General features: G+C 35.7%; 2 protein-coding genes and 2 pseudogenes across 2 annotated transcripts; 3 read left to right on the top strand and 1 right to left on the bottom strand.

Annotated features, from left to right (window-relative positions):
• Positions 1 to 48: 48 nt before the first annotated feature.
• On the bottom strand, positions 49 to 2,706 carry LOC132176139 (wall-associated receptor kinase galacturonan-binding protein). Its single transcript, XM_059588269.2, has 3 exons — positions 1,802 to 2,706; positions 1,259 to 1,309; positions 49 to 323 (listed from the first exon to the last, which is right to left on the bottom strand). The coding sequence occupies exons 1-3, from the start codon at positions 2,619 to 2,621 to the stop codon at positions 277 to 279; spliced, it is 918 nt and encodes a 305-aa protein (XP_059444252.1). The 5' UTR covers positions 2,622 to 2,706; the 3' UTR covers positions 49 to 276.
• A 1,922-nt stretch (positions 2,707 to 4,628) lies between these two features.
• Positions 4,629 to 8,554, top strand: LOC132175540 (Mitochondrial import inner membrane translocase subunit Tim17/Tim22/Tim23 family protein). Its single transcript, XM_059587509.2, has 5 exons — positions 4,629 to 4,915; positions 5,992 to 6,096; positions 7,161 to 7,416; positions 7,628 to 7,705; positions 8,126 to 8,554. The coding sequence occupies exons 1-5, from the start codon at positions 4,877 to 4,879 to the stop codon at positions 8,254 to 8,256; spliced, it is 609 nt and encodes a 202-aa protein (XP_059443492.2). The 5' UTR covers positions 4,629 to 4,876; the 3' UTR covers positions 8,257 to 8,554.
• Positions 8,555 to 9,608: 1,054 nt separating this feature from the next.
• Positions 9,609 to 10,943, top strand: LOC132173582 (serine/threonine-protein kinase BLUS1 pseudogene; annotated as a pseudogene).
• Positions 10,944 to 14,269: 3,326 nt separating this feature from the next.
• LOC132173574 (serine/threonine-protein kinase BLUS1 pseudogene) lies at positions 14,270 to 15,547 on the top strand (annotated as a pseudogene).
• Positions 15,548 to 18,288: the final 2,741 nt, after the last annotated feature.

The following is an 18,288-nucleotide window of genomic DNA, read 5'->3' on the forward strand; positions in this document are numbered from 1 at the left end:
TCAGATTTTGATAATGTACTTATAATCTTTCACCAAAATACATGGACTTCAAAATAATTCCCCATCCTTTTAACTCAAGCTCAAAAATTTAGTGGCTTTTATCATGTATGAATAAAAAAAGCATAAACTTCTAAAAATATGCTTTCATCTCTCACACCTCTCGCTATCTCGTGTGTGTGTGTGCAAGACCTCCATGTATGTGTAAAAATGACATTACATGAGATGGGAGATGCATATATATATATATATATATGATGGTGACGTTGGACCTCTACTTCAATTTTGATTGGCTGTCACCCATACAAGCATGCCCATAAAAAGTCCTACAAAAGAAAATAATATTCAAATCAGATAGACAATAGCTCAACAGGAAAGATTGAAAGCAAAACTGAACAAGTAGCTTCATGTGCAGTGATTGGTTATTATAAATTTTAGGGAAAATAATTTTGCACCTTATTTGCAAGAAAAATGTTACACAAATTTTTATTTTTACACTTTCCGGTGCTTACTCTTTTATGTGACGATTATCAATTGTCATGTTAACTTTTCACTACAATTTTTTTATTCTCACTTGCTTACTATATTTTTATAACTGTCACATTAGAGAGTAAACACTTGAGACTGTAAAAGCGGGAGTTTGTATAGCATTTATCTATTTGCAATGTCTTTCTAAGCTTTTAAAAAGTTGTAATGTGGAGAGCTATTCTATCTACCCTTTTCAATCACCCCTAGCGTTAAATTTTTCCATTAATTTAGATGGCTAACGCATCACGTCATGTAAAAAGTCGGTTATACTCGTACATTTATAAAAATACAACTTTGCTCTTAGATTAAAAAAAAAAATCTATAAGTCGACTCACGACTAGGCGGTGGGTCACTGGTTGTAGGTCTTTTTTTTTTTTTTTTTCTTTTTTTTTTTAATTTTACAAAGGGATATTTTCATCATTTTTGCTTCTTCGGTTAGGATTTAATAAAAAATCAGACAACTGAAGGGAGCTAGTAGAATAACTCTCCGCATTGTAACTTTTTAAAATTTGAAGGACATTGCAAATAGGGTAATAATTCATGGTAAGTGTATACAATTTCCTCTAAATTTTACTACGAACTTGTTACAAATTGATGTACTTATGTTTGATGATATCAAGTGTAAATTAATCTGATTTATCAGAATGAAAAAATGTATCAAATTAATTCTACTATTTAATCATTCCTATCGAGATTACTTATAAGTACTGGTCATGTGCATCTAAAAAGCTACCTGCTAATGGCTCCACCATAGACCTTGTCCTTCTGCTTGATGATGACTTGACTGCACATTATTCCAAACAGCACTTAGAGAAAGCTTCAATATCCCAACAAAAATTTGATAAAAAGGATCACACATACACAAACACACACACACACACACACACACACACATATATATATATATATATATATATATATATATATGCAACAATAATATAGATTTAATATTGATTATGATGGTGATTAGAGTAATAATATTGTTGATTGTGATTGTGATCACGATTATCACGATTATAATTATAATATTAAAGTATTATTGATCAATTCAATAACTAGGTAAAAATATGATTTCAATCTCTGAATTTCTCATTCTCATGTCGGAAGTTGTCGGCCGTTTTCTGTTATTGCTCATTTTTAATAAGTAATACTTCGAAAAATATTTTTTTAAAAAATCATTTTTTTTTTGAAAATATAATTTCGTTAAAAGTATTATAGGGAGCCTAAAATTGTAAAGACAATTAAAATAATTTTGTATTTACAATTATTGACAAACCTGAATCGCAATTTGATGTGGAATTCAAGCTGCCACACATGCACACTTGCCTAATCCCATCCGTGCCAAATCCGCACGTGCCACCGGTGGCCTCACACGGGCCACAGAAATCATCGTTCCCCTGGACCGAGTATTTCACACGTATGCCATAGGCCCATCCACCAGGCCCATCCACCTTCAGCGGCGCGAGACTGTACGCGCTGGTGTACCCTTCACACTCGAGCTTGGTCAGGTTTATAGCCTTGATCGCCTCGAACGGCACGGCGCAACATTCCGGCGGGCTCGAGCCGTACAAAGAGCCCGCCGCCCTGTGACCCACCAGGTCCCACGCGGGGCACCCATAGTAGTCCTCGCAGCTCATCCCGGAGACGTTACGACACGGCAAGTGCTTTCCGGGGAATCCTTGGAAGAGCGGCGACCGAGCCGAACAGCCTATAAGCATGAAAACGTTGTCGGAGATCGGATTCATGTACGGCGACCGCCACGGCTCGACGGCGAAGCCGTTGCCTTTGCCGCCGAGCACGATGGCGTCGCAGTTTGACATGTGGGGATCGTGCAGGGTAAGTGCTTGATAAGCGTAATCGATTTCCAGGACCCGGTAGGAGCCGGAGCTTATGTGGAACATGAGCACGTCGTTCATGCAAAACAGGAGCTCCCGGAAGCCCGGGTGGCCGCAGCCGTATTGAAGCGCAAATGGGTAGTCGATGGTTATGTTTCCGCAATATGATCTGCACGTGTTCACGGTGGCGCCGGAAATCAGTGGGATCATCAATGCCAAGCTCAAGAGGTGGTGGAGGGTGGTGAAGATGTGTGTAGCCATGGCTGTGATGATCAGTGGAGGTTGGGTGGAGGTGCCAATGATTCTTTGCTTAGATATGTAGCGCTGTGGGCATGTTGATTTATGGGGGGGGGGGGGGCTTTATTCACATGGAGTGTTGAGGAATCTGGCTTTGTTTATGGGTTTTCCTTCTCCTTTTTGGTGCAGAATTGTGTCTTTTTTTAGGGTCAGGAGGATTTTCTAGCTTTAGTTTGCTTTTTTGCATTGACAGATTGATGGGTTGCTTTATAATCAAGTATATATCGTGCTTCTCTATGACTTTAACAGTGGAGTGATTCCAATGTTGCAATTAAAAACGTTCATCTTACCCCAATTTTGTCATTAATTCTGTAGAAACCTTACCTTAGCCAAGCTTAGAATGCGAGTGGCCCAAAGTGTTGGGCTTAAATGTGCATGTCATTGATATTGAGCCTAAAAGAATCAAAACATCTTAGAGGAGATTTTTGGACAGTTGGTTAGGCGACAGGGCTTCTACAAATCAGAGCAAAAGTCATCGGGAAATTACTGGCCTATGGGTGGCTGAAAAGCCTCAAATGCTTAAGTCGGTAAATGGATCTTGAGAGGAAAAACTGAATAAAGAGAGATAGAGAGAGGAGAGAATGTGAGTGTGTACGTAATTTTTTGGAATGTCTCTTTTTAAAGAGAGACTCTCGAATATGGTCTTTAAATGCTTGTCACGTGACAGGCTTATAGCCATATAATTATTTTTCATGTATAAATTGTTTGAGTGGGCCTATGGTGAGTATTTATATCCACACCAATAATACTCCCCCATTCCTATGGTCGACATGTCTAGCTCATCAAGCGTTGAGAATATAGTCTTTACTTATGATTGGAGTTGCCTCTAACCTTTAAACCCAAACCCTAATAGGAATAGTAATATTGTAAACTTTTTAAAGTTTGATAATGAGAGTTTTTAAACTTTAGGAAGAAAATGATGAAAATTCAAGCAAATTAAATGAAGTTTCCCACAATTTTAATGGGTAACCTTGTGCTTCTATAAGAATTATTTTTTCATGACATACCTCATAGTGGTTTATACATTATAAGCGTTGAGGTTAACAAGCCTGGCCTTCATGTGCTAGGGGTGTTGCATATTCTCCATTTGACAAATACATTAAAAATTAAACACATGAGAAAAAAGAAGGAAAAAAAACCAAGTATCAAATTAATATAATCTTTTGGCAAAAATAAAAGAAGGAATCAGTAAATTGATTACAAACATATTCTTAAGCACCAAAGTTAAAAATAAATAAATAAATGAAAAATATCTATAAATATAGCTTAGAACATGTGTATATTAAATTGATTACAAACATGATTGTTAGCAGGTGTTTTTCATTTAAGAAGAAAGGGAGATGACCCATTTTCTAGTTTATATTTTGTTTTGTTATTTTTAATATTGTATATAGTGTTATGTTATTTAGAATTTTTAAGGGACAATTATCCTTTCCCCCATGAACTACCATGCAGCGACCATTTCCCTCTATCAACTATCAATTTTATATTACAACCCCATCAAACTACCATTTTATTATCAAAAATCCCTCTCCGTCAGTCAATGCCATTAAGTCTGACATTCAGCCCATCACATGCGTGAACAGTATCGTGAATAGTGTTGTTGACTGATGGAACAGTGTTGTGAACAGTATGGTTAACCGTCCGACTTAATGACATTGACTAACGGAAGGAGAATCTTGGTAACAAAATAGTAGTTTGATGGGGTCGTAATGTAAAGTTGGTAATTGATGTAGGGAAATAGTCATCGTATGGTAGTTTATAGGGGGAAATGATAATTTCCCCAAATTTTAAATAATATATAATAACATATTTATTATGTGAAAATATATACATTATTAAATTTATAAATTTTATTATGAAAATGCTTATTCCCATGGAGTAAGGAAGGAAAGGACTATAAAAGTAAAAAAGAACATAATTGTCATTCAAGTAAACGACGAGAGCAATTCGGTCGTTTTCTCCCTACCATGCCACCGCACTCGGTGAACTGCAGGGGCTGTGTAGTATAGAATGACGTGTACTCCTCTCATCGTCCATTGATAGTTCTGTTTGGTTGCCGAGAAACTGAGGGAAAACTCAAAACTTTTACCATTTCAATATTCGTTGTTGGGACAATAAATCCTTTTTCTTTTTTCTTTTTCTTTTTTTTTAACTTCTCGGCGGCCAAATAATTCGTTCCTCCTTGAGAGGTTGTCTAGAAAAAAGCATCTTCGATCATGGAATCTCTAGAAAAATCTGAAGAAACCGTCTCGAATGTAAGAGTTTCTTTCACCATTCACCACTTAGATTTTCTCTTATTTTATTACTAAACTTGAAATAGTTATTTTCACTTAAACCCTCGATCGAATCCTGATTGAATTTAGGAGATTACCCTATTACCAATATGTTATTCGTGGAAATCTTGATGTTAAATTCAAGTATTGAATTCAGGAACCCTAGCTCTGTTGTTTTCTTGTAAAATTTGTTTCATTTTTTGCTATTATCGTGTTCCTAATGTTCATTTGTAGTTGAAATTTGGTGGTCTTTGCTAGTCTCTTTAACTCAAAATTTGGTGTCTTTGTATTTGGGTTATTGAACAAAGGCTTGAATTAAGCTGTTGTGCTTTTCATATTGCTTAGGGAGGTTAGGAGATTCAATTTTTCTATAATTGTGTTACAGTGCTGTTATGTTGCACTGTAATGAAATGAGCAAGAAAAGAAAGAAAAGAAGAAAAGACAGAGAAAGAAAGAATGATTCTTATTGAAAAAGCCACTTCGAGGGTAGCCCAACCTCCTAGCACATTCGAGAGTGCAATTCTCCCAGTTCAAGAATGAACTTTACAACTCCAAAAGCTGACTTTACAAAATGAAGAGAAAACTACTTATAATTCTCTTACAAGCTAACAACCTCCTAACTGTATTACAACTTCCTCCTAACCACTAACAGACTTAACTACTACTCCTCTCTGGAAGCTACTGCACGTGGAATATCTTCACACATCTGCCAGCTGTGCACATCATCATCCAGCTCACACAACATCTTCTTGTATCTGCCACTCAGCATCATCTTCACAGCTAGTGACAAATTGTTATTGAGGTCGTTTTTTCAATTGCATTCGTTCTGGATTTCATACCATTCCAGTCATGGAGGTTTTCCCTGTCAATGTGTGTGGTTAAAATTGATTGCTCTATATTCGGTATCTCTAGGGGAGTGGGAACTCCATATCGTCTCTTTTATCCTTGTGGGTTCTTGTATATGTAGGTATATGCCTTTAGATACGTAAGTAATGCAATGCATAAGTACATGACTCTTGTTTAATGTCTAATGGTTAATCTCATCTCCCCCCGATCAGAATACTCCCAGGATGGCTGGAACTGTCAATTGGGGCACAGCAACTGTCATTGGAGTGTTTGCAGGCATGATGTATGGAGGCAGTAAGGAGGCAGCTGCTTCTGTTGTAAGTTTGAACTCAAAATGATACTCACTGTGCATGCTTATAATGGATGAGTGTGTTTGATCAACTAAAGAATGTAAAAATTAATCTCCATCCTGCTCAGACATGAATAATTCATAATAATGAAGACAAGAGGTGAATGAGTAGGAGAGCAGATTTTTGCTTGTTCATATCCAGATAAGTAATTAGCCTGCTAAAGATTAGATATTAACATTTTGAAAATGAACCTTTTGATTTTTCAATATAAACTAGTCAGATTACTAGTGAAAAAATATAAACTAGTCAGATATATTTGGCATCATTGTACCCTCTGCTAAAAATTAACCTTTTGAGTTTTCAATATAAACTAGTCAGATTACTAGTGAAAAAAATATAAACTAGTCAGATATGTTTGGCATCATTGTACCCTCTGCTACAACCAATACTGCATGGCGGCATGCGCTATGCTCATGGTATTTGGTGGATCGGTTATAAGCAGGATGGTCACTGGAAAGCAGTGGGTTGCATTTAAGAATAATTTTTGAAAATGCAAGAGGCCGAACCAGATCCTCGTCTCTCTTAATAAATAGTATAGATGTGCTTTCCCTGTAGCATAATTTCTAAATAAGCTGGATGTTTATTATGTTCTTGCAGGAAGTTTGACAAATGATATGGCAATTTCTTCGAAGCTTATAAAAAAAAAAAAAAAGGTGAAATGATTCACATGTTACTTACATGGATGTAATTTGGAAGACAATGCTCCATGTTCATTTTGTACTTTGTACCTTTTTTTTGCAAGCCGCTCACTTCTGAATTACTTTAATTCCATCCCTCTTCAACACAACCTCCCAACCAAAAAAACAGTAGTGAGAAAGAGAGAGAAAAAAGAAAAAGAAAAGGTCCATGTGCAATGGTACTTATTTCTGGGTTTAACATTTTAATCTTTCTTTATAATTTGTCTACAATTTTTTGGTATTGACTGTTGTCAGATAATGGATTTTTCTGTTCATCCAAATGGCTGTCATTTTCTGGAACATATTGAAATCACATTTCATGACACTTTTGAGAACTTTGCATTGATTTGGCAGAGCAAGGATGCGGAAGTAATGTTGAAGTTAGGGAGCACACCAGACAAGCGTGAGCAGCATCGATTAATGAGAGATGCAATGGAGAAGAGGTTCATTCGAGTCACTCGTGGCTCGATAGTTGGTGGAGTGCGCCTTGGAATGTTCACTGCTGCGTTCTGCGGTCTACAGGATTTGCTTGCAGAGAAACGTGGCGTGCACGACGTTTTCAATGTTGTTGGAGCTGGTTCAGCCACTGCTGCGACATTTGGTCTAATCAGTAAGGAGTCAGAAACCCATGCATCAGAAGTGTTGACTCACTGATTGTGGGGTTTTAGTTTACAAAAATTATATGCAGTCACTTTATAGTTCCTCATATAATTTCCATTTTTACTATCTATTATTTAGAAGTCTAATGCCTTGAATATGAGAAACAGATTGATGAATTGCAGTCTGCTCTGTGACCAACTTTTCTATCTCTTCCATATTAGTGCCAGGATCACTCCTTTGGCGTGCAAGGAATGTTGCGCTGGGTTCAGTTCTGGGAGCAGCGATTTGTTTCCCTATAGGTAATACATTTTTTCCTTAGATGCTGTTACTGAGCCTTCAATTTGAAAAATGTTGTGGCCGTTTGGTTATCTGATAAGACATTGAACCTGAGTACAATCACTCTACTGTCATTTACATAATATTTAAACACAAGCTGCTAGAGTAGCCCCAGTCCTCTACCAGAATTTTTGAGAAAACCATAAATTTGTTTCTTGTCAAAGTGATCTCAATTGTTTAAGCTTGACTGTCACTTGAGCATTCTCAGGGGATTTTTTGCCCAATCATATTAGTGCAACATTTGATAAATACATTGTTTTATATTGGCAGAATAACTTGAAGCTCTAAATGACGAGGAAAACAAAATTGAAAATTGACAGCATAAGTACAGTGAAAAGTGTAGAACTTACAATTTTTTTTTTAAAAAATGCATTTTGTGACAGGTTGGCTCCAACTGAAGCTTATAGAGAAAGCAAATGAAAGTAATATGGCTGCTCACCCTGATTCAGATCAAAGGGCGAGAAGTGGTGTCGGTGCCGCAATAGATAGGCTTGAAGAAAACTTGAGTAAATAGAACAGCAAAATTTGGAGGAGCCTGACCTCTCCAATTTTCCAATGGAAGTTAAGAGGGATTAAAAGAAAGATAGGAGGGCTAGCCCCAAAAATAGATCTAACGCTTTTGTTTTGCAACTGATTCTCTTTTTTTCTGTTGTTCCCATTGATTGTGAGAACTGAGAATAGCTCTTAAAAGCTTGGTGACCTAAAAACAGTTCGTTTTAGGTTGATCTTTGAGGTTATTTATGCCTTGTTTTGTTGGTGATGATGTTATTTATGTCAATCACCAAATGAATAAGAAAATCGAAAATTTTTCATTTCCCTGTTTCCATCTTATTTATTCTTTTGCTCATTATCTTTAACATCTTTGAAAATACTTGGGTAGGAAAACGTGAAGTACAGCAGGTGACCTACAAATTCAAGGCTGCATCCAACACTAAATATAATCATGTTTTATGGCAAAATGAGATACACTTAATTGAACCAAGATATAATCATAACTTCAAATGCACTTTTGCCAAGTCTTATGTTGGAAAATAGAACTTTTAAAGCTAGAAAGAGCTTTTTAGAAGAAACTTAATTTTTAATCTTTTCTCTAAAGTGTGTTATGACCTTTTTTAAGAACACAAAGTGAAGGTGAAAGAAATACTTTTTGAATTTGTCACCAAACGGATTAATCTTTTGTTTAACACAATTTTTAAGGTACTAAAATTGATTTTTAAGCTTCTTAAGAGCATCTTTAACGGAGCATTTATATGAGGTACTTTATGGTGACACTACTCGAGGAATCATATCAGTGAAGCAATATTTTTTCCTACATTGGCATATGATTATGAGGGTGTTTGGCGAACAACAACAACCCCCCACGACACTGTTCATAGTTAAAAATATTAAAAAGAAAAAGAAAATAATGACTGATGTAGAAAAATAAAAAAGTCGTATTGGAAAGTAGAAAGATTTTGTTTTTTAGTGATTTTTTTATTTGAATAATAATAAAAAGTGAATCATGTGATATAAAAGTGCGAATGTTTTGATGTTAATTATTTTAAAAAATAAATGAAGTGAATAGCGTGGTGGAATGTTTATCAAATTTGTGATCTTCCCACTAGCAAAGTCGTTAACTGATGCAGAGAGAATTAACCGCCTGCCACGTCAGCCTCTTCCAGAGCAGTTACCGTTCTAACCGTCTCTGTTTTTCAACTCGCACCAGAAAACCTCTAAATTCCCGACTTTCTTTTTCCTCATCCTTTTCATAACATCTATTATATATAGATATCATCGTCTTGCTCTCATTATCCCGCCTTATCCAATAATTACACCCAGTAAACACAAATCCAACAAACCCATCCAAGATCATCAGTACGCGATTCCATGGCTCACGAAGAAGAAGAAGTGCCAAAATGGGTCCCCCAATACTCATTGGACTCAAACCGCTACGTGATTCTTGATCAAGCTGGTGTTGGTGCTAGCTCTTTTGTTTACAGGGCCGTCTACCTGCCCAATCCGCTCTTGTACTCCACGCTGGTGGCAATCAAAGTCATCGATCGTTTTGAATCATGCCGGTGGCAATCAATGCCACCACCTTTGTCCCACCCAAATATCCTCAACGCTCACTGTTCCTTCACAGTTGATGATCGCCTTTGGGTGGTGATGCCATTCATGTCCGCGGGTTGTTTACAATCCATAATGTCTTATTCCTTCCCAGGCGGCCTACCGGAGCCCTGCATTGCCATAATTCTCAAAGAAACTCTAACCGCCTTGTCCTATCTTCACACCCAACAACAACTTCACCAAGACATCAATGCCGGTAACATCCTCATCGACTCAAATGGGTCGGTGAAGCTTGCACACTTTGGAGTGTTGCCATCAATCTTCGAGTCTTGGAGTTCAACTCATCAAGCGGACGCTCCGAATTGCATACACTCGGAACCGGGGTATGGTATAAAGGCTGATATATGGTCCATTGGGATCACTGCATTAGAATTGGCCCATGGACGCCCTCCTCTGTCTCACCCCCTTCCTTTAAAGCTCAAGAATCTCTCCAGGCCTTTCAGAGACATGGTGGTTTCGTGTCTCCAGCAAGACCCATCAAAGAGGCCCTCGGCAGAGACATTGTTGAAGCATCCCTTCTTCAAGAATTGCAAGGGTTCGGATTTTCTTGTAGAGAATGTCTTGCAGGGGCTGCCTAGTGTTGAAAAAAGGTTCAAGGAAAGCAAGATTAATTTACTTGAGCGGTTGATGACAAATAACAATGGCGATGATGAGAAGGAGGAGGAGGGTGACTCAGCGAGGCAGAGTATAAAACAGATTAGGGTCAACGAGGACGGGTTTGTACTTGACCCAGTGTGCCCAACCGAGTCCACCGACGATTCAGCTGTAATAATTGAAGACGAGGGGGGTGAGTCTGGCGGGTTGATTCCGAGTTCACCTGGTCAGGGTTTGGAAGAGGCGGCCCAAGTGGGTTGTTATAGTGGTGGGGAAGCGGTGCCGGTGGGTCTAGTGGCGATGAAGAGGAGCTTGGAGGAGATGGCTCAGCTTATTGAGTGGCAGAGGGCTGAGTTGAAGAATGTGAAAGAGAGGAAGTTGAAGTTGGAGGTGGAGTTGAGTCTTCTTAAGCTTCAAATTTCTGATGAGCCGAGTCTTCTCGAGCTTCAAATTTCTGATTCACATGAGTCACATGACACTGGTGCTGGTGCTGCTGATTGAAGATTGTGTATTTCTTTTCTAATTAGAGAGCTGAAAATTTTCCTTTCTTTTGGTATACCTCTGTTTCATACCTTCAGTAGGGAGTGATTGGGCCTATTGTTAGTCTTGTGGGTGATCATTTGATTCTAATAAAACTAGTTTCCGTTTTGATTTGAATATACTTGTGGGGGTTAAGTTTCACGTTGAGAAAATATTAAAAAAAAAGAAAAAAAAAAAGAAAAAGAAAAAAGTGTAGTTAATATACCCAAGTAAACCTAAACATATTAGTTTAAATTTTTGGGCTAAAATGATGTTCAAATATATATATATATACTATTAGTAAAAACTCACAAACCGTTTTTATTCTCAACACTTCTAAGTGTACTCACAACAAATTTAAATCATAGGTGATCATCTCTTGGTTGTCAAATGCAATTCGAGAAGTTAGCCCGATTAGACAAGAATAATGCTTGGTCCTAACTCATATGGGTTTGCCAAAAAAAAAAGAAATATATATATACTATTAGTAAAAACTCACAAACCGTTTTTATTCTCAACACTTGTAAGTGTACTCATAACAAATTTAAATCATAGGTGATCATCTCTTGGTTGTCAAATGCAATTTGAGAAGTTAGCCCGATTAGACAAGAATAATGCTTGGTCCTAACTCATATGGGTTTGCCAAAAAAGAAAAAAGAAAAAAAGGGGTTAACCTCTTGATGTAGATTAGACGAAATAATGCTTGTTCCGTTTGGACGAGTGCCATAGAGTTTCAATTCGATTTAATTTCGTACATTGATTAGGTTTAGGGTTTGGGGGACTATAAATACATACTTTACAGACCTTAGAATGCAGTTGTTGTTTATGATTGAGTTTTGTTCAATAAGAATACTCAGAGTTGAGTTTCTTCGTTATTTTCTTTCAAACCCTAGAGAATCTCTAGTGGTTTAAGAAGATTTCTTAGATCCTTTGATCGTATCAAGATCTATAACTACTTGTCCATTCCTTATTGATGTTCTTCGTTCCAGCCCACTAAGTCATGCTGCATCACCTCTTGATTAAAATGAAAATTGTGAGGGTGCGTATTAGAATATTAATTTAAATATTTATTAAATTTATACATTTTTTATAAGTTTAAACTTTTAAAATAATTGGTGAAATAACATTTTTTTTTAATTTTTTAATTTTTTTTAAAATTTTTATTTTTTTTTATTTTTTTTTTTATTTTTTTATTTTTTTATTTTTTTTTTATGTTGGATGCTAGGAATTCTAATATTTTCTTTTTAGATTTGGTTTAGGTGATAAAAAAAATTAAAAATAAATAAATGAAAATATGCACAGTATGTCAAATGAAAACTTAAAATTAAATCTGGACCATTGAACAAATTATTGTAATCTTTTTACAGCAAATAAGTTATATATATATATATATATATATATATATATTGGTCAACCTTAAAATACTGATCCAGTGTGGGTAATCGTGGGGCATCCCCCGCTTAAACAACTTGAGGCATTCTACTCTTAAATACACTCTTTGACGTGACACTAAAATCAGCATTAAATTTTAGATGAATCAATTAAAAGTGGCTCTGATACCATGTTAAATATATTGGAAAGCGGAAGAATGAGAGAGAGAATAGAGAGCGAAAACATATAATGGACTAAATTGTATTGAATCTTCTTTATTTGATGTGATTATAGAGACCTCTATTTATAGAGAGACTATAAGTAATAAGCAAGAAACATATATTAATTAAGGTAGGGAATAAACCCTAAAGAATCGTATAAAATATTCTAACACCCAAAAAAAAATTCAAGGCTGCATCCAACACTAAATATAATCATGTTTTATGGCGAAATGAGATACACTCAATTGAACCAATATATAATCATAGCTTCCAATGCACTTTTGCTAAGTCTTATGTTGGAAAATAGAGTTTTTAAAGCTAGAAAAAGCTTTTTAGAAGAAACTTCATTTTTAATCATTTCTCTGGGGTGTGTTATGACCTTTTTTAAGAACAAAAAGTCAAAGAAATACTTTTGGGTAAAGTCCACATACCCCCCTCAAACTACCACCCAATTGACAATGTCCCCCCCAAACTTTCAATTGTGACAATGTCCCCCCCAAACTATCAAAACATTGTCAATGTCCCCCCCAAGACTAGCCATAGGACAAAAATGCCCCTATAAATTTCTCAATAAGACAAAAATACCCCTATAAAGTCAAAAAAAAAATTGATTTTTTAAAAACGAAAAATTTTAATTGAAAGATAATATTTAAAAAAAAACAATTTTTTTTAAACAAAATTTTTTAATTTTTTTTTAAACGGAAATTTTTATTCTTAAAAAAAAACTAATTTTTTTTTTTAGTTTTAAAAAACAAAAAATTTCATTTTATTAAACGAAAATTTTATTTTTTTAAACGTAAATTTTTATTTAAATAAAATTATAAAACAAAAATTAAAAAAAAAAAAAAAAAAAAAACGAAAATTTTCAATTTTTATAAAAAAAAAAAATCGAATTTTTTTTAATTTTTTTCTTATAAAATTGATTTTTTTTTTTTTTTTTTTTTTAAAAAAAAAAATTGGCCATCGTTTGGATTTTTTTTTCTTTTCTTTTTTGTTAGTTTTAGGTTTTTTCTAGAAGTTTTAGTTTTTTTTTTCTTTTCTTTTTTTAATTTTACTAAGGGTAATTTCGTCATTGGGGGGAACATTGACAATTTTTGGTAGTTTGGGGGGGACATTGTCACAATTGAAAGTTTGGGGGGGACATTGTCAATTGAGTGGTAGTTTGAGGGGGTTAAGTGGACTTTCCCCAATACTTTTTGAATTTGTCGCCAAATGGACTGACTTGTTCTTTGACACAATTTTTCAGGTACTAAAAATGATTTTTAAGCTTCTTAAGAGCATCTTCAACGGAGCGTTTATATGAGGGACTTATGGTGGCACTACTCGAGGAATCATAGTCATTTGATCTTCCTTTAAGATATGAAACCCCAGGAGATCGATCAGTGGAGCAATATTTTTCCCTACATTGGCATATGATTATATATGTTTGTCAAATTTGTGATCTTCCCACTAGCAAAGTCGTTAGCTGATACAGAGAGAATTAACCGCCTGCCACGTCAGCCTCTTCCAGAGCAGTTACCGGTCTAACCGTCTCTGTTTTTCAACTCGCACCAGAAAACCTCTAAATTCCCTACTTTCTTTTTTCCCCATCCTTTTCATAACATCTATATATATATATATGTCATCGTCTTGCTCTCATTATCCCGCCTTATCCAAGAATTAAACCCATTAAAACAAATCCAACAAACCCATCCAAGATCATCAGTACGCGATTCCATGGCTTACGAAGAAGAAGAAGAGGCTAAAAGGGTCGTCCAATACCCATTGGACTCAAAGTATTACTTGATTCTTGATGAAGCTGGTGTTGGTGCTAGCACTTCTGTTTACAAGGCGGTCTGCCTGCCCATGAACTCCACGGTGGTGGCAATCAAAATCATCGATGTTGATCAATCATGGCGGTGGCAATCAAACCCACCGCCTCTGTCCCACCCAAATATCCTAAGCGCTCACTGTTCCTTCCAGGTTGATTATCGCCTTTGGGTGGTGATGCCATTCATGTCCGCCGGTTCTTTACAATCCATAATGTCTTATTCCTTCCCAGACGGCCTACCCGAGCCCTGCATTGCCATAATTCTCAAAGAAACTCTAACCGCCTTGTCCTATCTTCACAGCCAACAACAACCTCACAAAGACATCAATGCCGGTAAAATCCTCATTGACTCAAATGGGTCGGTGAAGCTTGCATACTTTGGAGTGTTGCCATCAATCTACGATTCTTGGAGTTCAATTCAGCAAACGGACGCTCTGTATTGCGTACACTCAGAACAGGGGTACGGTATAAAGGCTGATATATGGTCCTTAGGGATCACTGCATTAGAATTGGCCCATGGACGCCCTCCTCTGTCTCTCCCCCCTCCTTCAAAGCTCAAGAATCTCTCCAAGCCTTTCAGAGACGTGCTGGTTTCGTGTCTCCAGCAAGACCCATCAAAGAGGCCCTCGGCAGAGACATTGTTGAAGCATCCCGTCTTCAAGAATTGCGGGGGTTCGGATTTTCTTGTAGAGAATGTCTTGCAGGGGCTGCCCAGTGTTGAAGAAAGGTTCAAGCAGTTGAAGACAAATAACAATGGTGACGATGAGATAAGGGTCTGTGGGTTGAGCTTCAAAGAGGACGGGTTTAAACTCGACCCAGTGTACCCAACCGAGTCCATGGACGATTCAGCTGTGAACCAAGTCCGGTTTGGCGGTGAATATATGATAATTGAAGACGATGGAGGTGAGTCTGGCGAGTTGAGTCCGAGTTCACCTGGTCAGGTTGTGGAAGAGGCGGCCCAAGTGGGATACTATAGTGGTGGGGAAGCGGTGCCGGTGGATCTGGTGGCGATGAAGAGGAGCTTGGAGGAGATGGCTCAGCTTATTGAGTGGCAGAAGGCTGAGTTGGAGAGTGTGAAAGAGAGGAAGTTGAAGTTGAAGGCGGAGTTGAGTAAGTTGGAGGAGGAGTTGAGTCTTCTCAAGCTTCAAATTTCTGATGAGTTGAGTCTTCTCAAGCTCACATGAGTCACATGACACTGGTGCTGGTGATTGAAGATTGTGTATTTCTTTTCTAATAATTAGAGAGCTGAAAATTTTCCTTTGTTTTGGTAAAACTCTGTTTCATGCCTTTTGTAGGGAGTGATTGGGCTTAATGTCTATCTGGTGTCACAATACAGAATAGTTAGTCTTGTGGGTCATCATTTGATTCTAATAAAACTAGTTTCCATTTTGTTGTGAATATACTTGTGGTGTTAAAGTTTCATAGTGAGAAAATATAAAGAAAAATAGTAGTTAATATAAATAAATAGATCATAGCCCATTAACTTAAATATTTAGGCTAGAGTAATGTTCAAATATGTTTATTATTGTACTTTTTAGTAAAAACTCACAAACTGTTTATCTCCCCATCACGTTTTTATTCCGTTTATCTCATAGCACGTTTCTATTTTCAACACTTGCAAGTACATTGACAACAAATTAAATCACGGGTAATCAAATGCAATTTGAGAGATTAGTCCAATTAGGCAAGAATAATGCTTGGGTCATGACTCACATGGGTGTGCTAGAAGAAGAAAAAAGGCTACTAGTCATTCATACATGGAAAACTGCTGATAGAGCCTAATATTTAATTGGACCATATGTAGACTACACAGTCTACATTTGACAAGAATACACTTGGGCATGGGCTAAAGAGTCCTAATATTTAGTAAAAATATTTAACTTGATATCAAAATGAAGATATGTGTATGAACCTAACATTACAGTTGACCCAATCTATTCATGAAAATTGTGAGGGTGAGTATTAAAATATTAATTTAAATAATTCATTAGATTTATACACTATCATATGAGTTTAAACTTTTGAAATAACCGGTGAAATAACAACTTATTTTTTGACATTTTCCTTACTAATTGCTAGTGCTTCTGATTGAAGATTGTGTATTTCTTTTCTAATTAGAGAGCTGAAAATTTTCATGTTTTGGTAAAACTCGGCCCCGGGGGGGTATCATTTGATTCAAATAAAACTAGTTTTTGTTTTGTTGTGAATACATTCGTGGGTGTTAAGTTTTGCATTGACAAAATATAAAGAAAAAATATAGTTAATATACATAAGTGAACCTAAGCGGTTAAGTCTTTTAGCTTAAACTTTTAGGTTAGAGTGATATTCAAATATGTATATTAATGTACTTTTGGTAAAAAATCATAAACCGTTTATCTCTCCGAAGGGGGTTAACCTCTCTACTACTACTCATTCATACATGGTAAATTGCTTGAGCCTAATACTTAATTGGGCCATATGTAGACTACATTTGACAAAAATATACTTGGGCTTGGGCTAAAGAATCCTAATATTTAATAAAAATATTTAACTTGATATGAAATTTTAACTTGATATGAAAACATATATATATATATATATAACCTAACTTTACAGTTGACCTAATTTATTCATGAAAATTGTGAGGGTGAGTATTCAAATATTAATTTAAATAATTATTAAATTTATACACTTTCATATGAGTTTAAATTTTTAAAATAACTGGTAAAATAACATATTTTTTATTTTTATTTTTTATGTAGGATGTTGCGAATGTTAATATATTCCTTTTAGATTTGGTTTAGGTGATTAAACAAAAATAAAAATAAAAAATCAATGCACTGTAAATTTGATGTAAAACTTAAAATTAAATCTGGATGATTGAAAAAATTACTATAATCTTTTTACAGCAAATACGTTAATTTTTTTTTTTTTTTTTGGTTAACCTTAAAAAGCGAGTAATGCTAAGTCCCTCTTGTGTCACTTTTGTGTCCTTTCAAGGATGATATGACTTTTGAAATCATCATTGAGCTTGTGATTGATAATTATTAGATTTTAATCAAATGATAATTTTAAAAGCCACCTCATTTTTTTAAGGATACAAGAGTGACACGAGAAATTTCTAGAATTACTCTTAAAAAGTTGACCCATTGTTAGTAGGTCTTGGGCAAAGTAAGTCATGGGGCATCCCCCGCTCAACCTCTTGAGGCTAAAGAAATGATGCACCACAAGACCTGCGCGCCGATTAACTCTAAACTGCAATGATGGCCAAACAATTCTTTATCATTTCTTTTCTTTAAACACTTTATCTAAAAGAATTAAAAAATTATATAGGAAATACTACAAAGACTATCGGACTCTTAAATATATTATTTGACGTGACACTCAAATCACCATTACACTTTAAATAGATGAATCTAATAATGATTTTTAGCATCACATCAGAAATGTGCATGGGAGAGTAAAAGTGTATGCATCATTTCTCAATTTATATATCAACAAATGAGGATAACTTCAATCAAGTTAGTATAAACAGGGTGTTTTACACCCTCAGAGAATAGGGAGCAAATCCTAAGGTTGAAACACCAAAAAATGATATAATCCTCTGCACCAAATAAATGTTTTTTTTTTTCTTAACAAAATACATTATTGACAAAATACTCATTGGCAAAATCACAGGAACCACCATCTTGGTTAATTTTAGAGACTAATGTCGAGAGCTCGAAAATGAGCTGTGAACATTGAATTAAAATGAATGAAAAAGTCTATGATATTACATACAATATTTTTACCTAACATTTCAAATTCCCATTAAAGGCGCTATATCATTGATAGAAACGGCTCTCATAAGACTAATATCAAATATGGGAATATTAGGTGTTCTTCAGGTATTCTTCTAATGTTTTCCTAATCTTAAGTGAATATTATTTTATAAAAAAGAAAATGC

Source organism: Corylus avellana, chromosome 3, assembly GCF_965113065.1.
Source record: "Corylus avellana chromosome 3, dhCorAvel1.hap1.2, whole genome shotgun sequence".
Lineage (NCBI taxonomy): Eukaryota > Viridiplantae > Streptophyta > Magnoliopsida > Fagales > Betulaceae > Corylus > Corylus avellana.